At 40.9% G+C, this 6,538-nt stretch overlaps 1 protein-coding gene across 1 annotated transcript; it reads right to left on the bottom strand.

Moving 5' to 3' along the window:
- Positions 1-69: 69 nt before the first annotated feature.
- On the bottom strand, positions 70-5,981 carry LOC103507576 (non-lysosomal glucosylceramidase-like). The gene is made up of 10 exons (XM_026822406.1): positions 5,838-5,981; positions 5,293-5,398; positions 4,868-4,985; positions 4,755-4,789; positions 3,868-3,882; positions 3,218-3,511; positions 2,792-2,909; positions 1,615-1,746; positions 859-1,084; positions 70-478 (listed from the first exon to the last, which is right to left on the bottom strand). Exons 1-10 carry the CDS (start codon positions 5,920-5,922, stop codon positions 321-323), a joined length of 1,287 nt encoding a protein of 428 aa, XP_026678207.1. The 5' UTR covers positions 5,923-5,981; the 3' UTR covers positions 70-320.
- Between the last annotated feature and the right edge of the window lie 557 nt (positions 5,982-6,538).

The raw sequence follows: 6,538 nt of genomic DNA, 5'->3' as shown, positions 1-6,538 counted from the left end.
CCCTTCCACTGCCGTCCTTTCGCCACAGGGGGGGGGGAGGGTTGGCTGGAGCACCTTAAACGGTCTAGCTCGGGGATCTTAAACAGGGAGCAGACCAGTGTCTTGCTGTGGGACTATAAATAGGGATCAGAGCAGCCAAACCCTAACCAGCCTAACTAGCTGGAGATTACAAAGGGTTTACCTTGCTTCGAAGGAAAAGCACAGGTCCTCTTGATGGTTGACTGCGGTTCGGGACGGTGGGACGGTCCAAGTAGTCTTGGCTAGAGACCAAAAACCCCCCTCGGTGCAGCTACACCGCTACAACAAGACCTTATTCGATCTCACGCCTTCACTTTCCCCTTGAGATATGCATCCTGCATAGCATACACGGCCAGGGCTCTCATGTAGCCACCAGATCTGTAGGTTTTATCTCCGGTTAAACCTTCCGGGGTTTCGAACCCGAGACCTGTCCTCTCGTAGACTGTGCGGTACAGACCTCCTGAAAATGAAATAAATACAAATATTTTTACCTTTTGTTATAATTATCCTCAGAATAGTCAGAGTAGGTACCTCTCTATAGTTCTATCTATACAGAGTATACTACAATACATACAATACATATGTTTTCAAAGATCATGTTAATAAGTTTTTTCCCCCCCTCCAAGTATGATAGAACTGTAACAACACAGGTCTTATCGTCTCGAAATAGAAGAGATAAGAACAGGATAGGGAAAGCCAGCCGTTCCCGAGAGCAGCGAACGTTATCTAAAAAAATAAAAAAAAATAAAATAAAATACTTTTTGTTTTATCTGTTTAGGATAATGTTCGCGCCTGGGCGGGAATCGAACCCGCGTCCTAGCACTTTGTAAGGTTTCTTACCTGCAGTAGTCCACGCCTCGTCCACATTGCCCTCATACAGCATGGCGGCTGATAACAGATAGGTAACACCTGTCCACACTTCCTCTGACTGTATAGCCGATCTATCCCGGTCTCCATTAGGTTTCATACCATTCACAGCGCCCATAGACCCTGCCTCGAACCCACGCACATTAGTAGAGAATATGGTAGCCAGGGCACGAGCTATGTTAGCACTGGGGAATATTGCCTTCAATAGAATTAAGATCGGAAATTAGAATTAAGATTCTCTGAACTTAGTGGATACAATATTTGCCAATAAAGAAATTACAATACACAACAGAGAACGGGTAATACCTACTATAACCTCCGTCAATCTACAGACCCAGGGGCCAGGGGTACCTCAGGTGAAACCTTGCGACGAAGGGGGTGGAAAAGTATGCAAATACTCCGCTAATAGAAAATCTGCTGGCTATGGAACCAAAATGTATAGACGAAAATTGCACCAAAATCTATTATGTACTTGCAGAAATATTAAGGAGAGCGGTAGCGCTCCACTCCGCCAAGTCAAGAAAGTTTGACCGCGTGAAAATACACACATCCTATAAACAGAGTCTTTCCCCTTTTACTCGCCTTTTCCCGTGTTCAGACGGGGTAGGCGTTTTTCGTCAGCCTCTCCATCAGCCCTAATTTCGAGCAAATTTGGGTGGCCAAGCTAGAAATATCATTACAAGATAAAATGAAAATCATAAAAAAAAACTTTGAAATGAAAAACCTTACCTCTGTATTGACGCCACTAGCTTTAAGGAACAAATAGCCACATAGTTGATCCGCCATGATAGAATCTGAATGTCTAGACTGACTACTATCAAACTTATAGTAGGAACCTGTCCATAGTAAATCATGATATACCTGCAATAAGAATCAGATAAGCCAGTCTAGTTAGCTTGGGGGATCGTACACAAAAAGGCCTGTTGTTGTTGTTGTTGTAGCGGCTTTAGCTTTCGCCGAATGGCGATAGCAGAATAAAGAAAGATGTCTTTTTGTATCTGCTATACACCGGGGTGATGGTCTCTAGCTCTAGCATTGTTAAATTGGCTGGCTCGTCCTGAACCGCAGTCAACCATCGTGAGGACTTGTACTTGGTCTTTAAAAGCAGAGAGAACACTTTGAGGAACTGCCAGCTTGCTAGACAAAAAGGCCTCTCCGAGGCTTGCTTAGATGTAGAATAGAATATATCCTGTTTATAGTGCCAGAATGAGAATGAAAAGTCCCTTTACTCCCGCAGTCTAAACAAGGTCTTATGTATTTGGTACAGAATAGGTGTAAATTTTATAAACAAAAAAACTTTGTTTAAATTAAAAGCTTCTACGAATCTAGCTTGGAGGGTAGCACGCCTGCATAGTGCATAGTAAGCGCTAGGTCGCGGGTGCAATTCCCAACCGGAGCGAAATTTATCCTACACACATAAGGCGCGTTTCGCACTGAGGTAACATGTCGCAAGTAGCAAGTCGCAAGATGCTACTGCTTACGTCCTGAATCTTGTTCAAAGAAACATAAACTTTCACATTGGAGTAACAACATTGGAGTAATTGATTCAAAAAATAATTTTTCCCACAAACAATCACAAGTAGCAACTAACAAAACTCCAGACTGTTGGTGTTGAAGTAACACTGTTACTTGTTTCCAGGGTTCAAGTAGCAACATGTATCCTCAGTGAGGAAGGTTTCATTTGAAATAATGGTCTGGTCTACGTAGCATCTTGCGACTTGCTACTTGCGACGTGTTACCTCAGTGTGAAAGCCGCCTAAGGTTTGTTCTCTAAACGGTTGACTTCCTCCTATCCTGCCTTCCTTCTTTTTTCCCTTAGATAAGACCTTAGCAGTTACAGTTCCCTCTATTAAACCCCTTGAGAACAGAAACTGTAATGTTTACACCCAATTGTTTAAATTATTACCTGTGAAGCTTTGGTGAGTTTGGCAGAGAATTGCTGCTGCTGTTGAGTATCATTTAGTAATGAAGACATTTCTACCATGCAAGCTAGAGCCGCTATGTGTAAACCACCGCAATAAGCGCTGGAATGTAAAACAAGAGTGGGATTGAGCTAACGTAGCGTTGTCTCTATTGATCAATTTTATTCATATTCATTGATTGCAACAGTTGACATCGCATGATAATTATATTTTTAGTTAGACACCATTAATTACCATTGGCTAAAAGTTAAAGCCCAAAAATAATAATAATAATAAAATGGATAAGCTATGTGTGTCAAATTTATATTAAAAAAAATCCGTGTCGGCCGGGATTTGAACCCAGCACCTCCTGATTGCGAGTCAGTGCTCGTAACCACTCAGCCACAAGGGCGGGCCCCTTGTTGTCTCACCTGACTCCAGTCATTGTCCAACAATCAAACGTCTGATCTGGGAATCCACCATTCTGAACTATACCCAATCCTTGCTTATCAAACGACTCACACTTTCGGATAAGTTCGAGACAGGTCGGGTAGACTCGGGTCAGGAACCGAATGTCTTTGTGTAGTGCATAATCCCGGTATATGGACACGATGAACTTTAAATTCAGATCCTTCCAGTCTGATACATCGAATACGTTATACCCATTGATCAGAGAAAACGGCTCCTCCTCTGTAATACAATACAATATCCAATATGTTATACCCCTTGATCAGAGAAAACGGCTCCTCCTCTGTAATACAATACAATATCCAATATGTTATACCCATTGATCAGAGAAAACGGCTCCTCCTCTGTAATACAATACAATATCCAATATGTTATACCCCTTGATCAGAGAAAACGGCTCCTCCTCTGTAATACAATACAATATGCAATATGTTATACCCATTGATCAGAGAAAACGGCTCCTCCTCTGTAATACAATACAATATCCAATAAGTTATACCCATTGATCAGAGAAAACGGCTCCTCCTCTGTAATACAATACAATATCCAATATGTTATACCCATTGATCAGAGGTAACCAGGAGGATGCGGGTTTGAAGGTTAGGAATTTTACCCGAATTTGTTAGGCCTGAAACAATAAATCAAATAATCGATTATTCAATTAATACCTGATATATTTATTAATAGTGATAATATTGCTTAGTGATACGTAATATATTATGTCGAGAGAAAAGACGAGAGCAGAGATATTTACCAACCTAGGTACACATTATATCAAGAATATCAAGACAATAAAATCGGTGTGAGAGAGAGAGAGCGAGAGAGAGAGAGCAAGAGAGAGAGAGAGATGAGTATACCAGAAGAAAAAGGCAAACTTCTTGGTGGAAAGTAAAGTGACGAGAGAAAGAGAAAGAAAGACATCAAGAGAGAGAGAGAGGAGGAAAGACTTTTTGTTACTGAAAATTTACTTATAAATAAACTATGGAGTTATTTTCAAAAAGTTAACCCCCCCCTCTCTCTCCCCCCCTCCCTTCTTTCTCCACAGAATACAACATACATTAAAGATGATAAAACGTCGCAAGAAAGGTGAGGGGGGGTTGACATCTTTCAACGCCGAAAATAATATTACTAATTTATCACGAAGAAAAGATCAAAGGAAAATCGACTCCCACGACATTGCGAGAAAAGGAGCTGCAAAATTTATTGAGAGAATTAACACTTTCTCGCCATGCCCTCATAACCATAAGGAAAATGTTTAGTTTTTGGCTTCTTTTTTGAAGAGGTTTGATAAAGGGAACTGTAACTGCTAAAGTCTTATCGTCCTGAAGGTGAAGAGAGAAGGAAGACAGGATAGGAGACAGCCAGCCGAACCGAGAACGAACCTTATGTGTTTAGGAGAAAATCCATCCCCGGGCGGAAATCAGACCAGCGACTTAGCGCTTATAAAGTAGAGACGTGCTACCCTCCAAGCAAACTAGGTCTTGTTGATTCAAAATTGGCAAAGAGTTAGCTCTCAGGGCTTGGTGATCATACGCCTTGCACAAGAGAAAAATTTGTTAACTGCTAAAAATTGATTCCGTAACGTGAAGGAAGGAGAAAAGGACGTGAACTTACCTAGGATCCTCTGGGTCTAAGCTGTTCTCATCATCATGTAGGAACCAAACTGTGCCTCCATCAGATATAAAATATAACTCATTGAATATACAACTCTTGTACCAATCTGGTAACTCACTGAAATCAAATGGAATTTGAGATTCAATCATCTGTAAAACTTACGCAGAAATATACCCCATGATGTCCCCCAAAGGCCCGATTGGACCCAAATCTAGTGAATATGTTTTTCTTCCTTTTTTAATACTTGGAAATCTAAGTACATACCATCTATATTTCATCAAAATCACCATAGGTACATGAAAAGATCAATTTTTAGGGGGTTATGATGAAAAAAACTAACAGAGAAATTAAATAAAAATTTGAAGTCATTCGTTGAAAATGAAAGGATTATTTTTATTTCACTTTTGCTATAGGTAATTCTTACCTATTAGCTAGTGTGGGTGATTGCCAATGTTCAATAGCATCTATCCAGTCAGTATAATGTTTGATAGCGTATGCACTCATTTGTTCTGCTGCCTCTGTATTGGAACCTGGGGGAAATAAAAAACTCAAGTCAAATAACAATGAAAGTATTGGAAAATACAGGTGAAAAATTTTCAAGTTTGTGATCAAATCAGTAAACCTCCTTCATGATGATAGACGAGAAACTGACGATGAAATTGAATACTTGGCGACGAACTTTGGCAAAAATGGTTTTTATGGGGGATATCACTTAAAAATACAGTGACAAATTTTCAAGTTTGTGATCAAATCAGTAAACCTCTTTCATGATGATAGACGAGAAACTGACGATGAAATTGAATACTTGGCGACGAACTTTGGCAAAAATGGTTTTTATGGGGGATATCACTTTTTTTTCATTCCAGTAGTCCGGATTTTTTAAACTTCCACAAGGGCCAGGATAGAAAAAATGTACCAGGCGAGATTCGAGCCCACAAGTCCCACCTTCAAACAACTGGATTCACTCACCTGGGAACCACCTGGTATAATATCGTTCGTGTGTGTTCGCGGCACTTCGGAACTTCACCTCCCCCATGGTCCATACCAAGCTCATCTGTATCTGTGACGTCACACCTGCTCCCAGCCTCTCCTTTACATTCAAACCTACACCCAGACATGTTACCTCAGTGCGAAACGCGCCTTATGTGTGTAGGATAAATTTCGCTCCGGTTGGGAATTGCACCCGCGACCTAGCGCTTACTATGCACTATGCAGGCGTGCTACCCTCCAAGCTAGATTCGTAGAAGCTTTTAATTTAAACAAAGTTTTTTTGTTTATAAAATTTACACCTATTCTGTACCAAATACATAAGACCTTGTTTAGACTGCGGGAGTAAAGGGACTTTTCATTCTCATTCTGGCACTATAAACAGGATATATTCTATTCTACATCTAAGCAAGCCTCGGAGAGGCCTTTTTGTCTAGCAAGCTGGCAGTTCCTCAAAGTGTTCTCTCTGCTTTTAAAGACCAAGTACAAGTCCTCACGATGGTTGACTGCGGTTCAGGACGAGCCAGCCAATTTAACAATGCTAGAGCTAGAGACCATCACCCCGGTGTATAGCAGATACAAAAAGACATCTTTCTTTATTCTGCTATCGCCATTCGGCGAAAGCTAAAGCCGCTACAACAACAACAACAACAACAACCAACCAAAGTGGGTCACGTTTGAAC

Source organism: Diaphorina citri, unplaced genomic scaffold, assembly GCF_000475195.1.
Source record: "Diaphorina citri unplaced genomic scaffold, Diaci psyllid genome assembly version 1.1 scaffold324, whole genome shotgun sequence".
In the NCBI taxonomy this organism is placed as follows: Eukaryota; Metazoa; Arthropoda; class Insecta; order Hemiptera; family Psyllidae; genus Diaphorina; species Diaphorina citri.
Note: the sequence above shows the minus strand (reverse complement) of the source record. Positions and strands in the feature narration are given on the sequence as shown.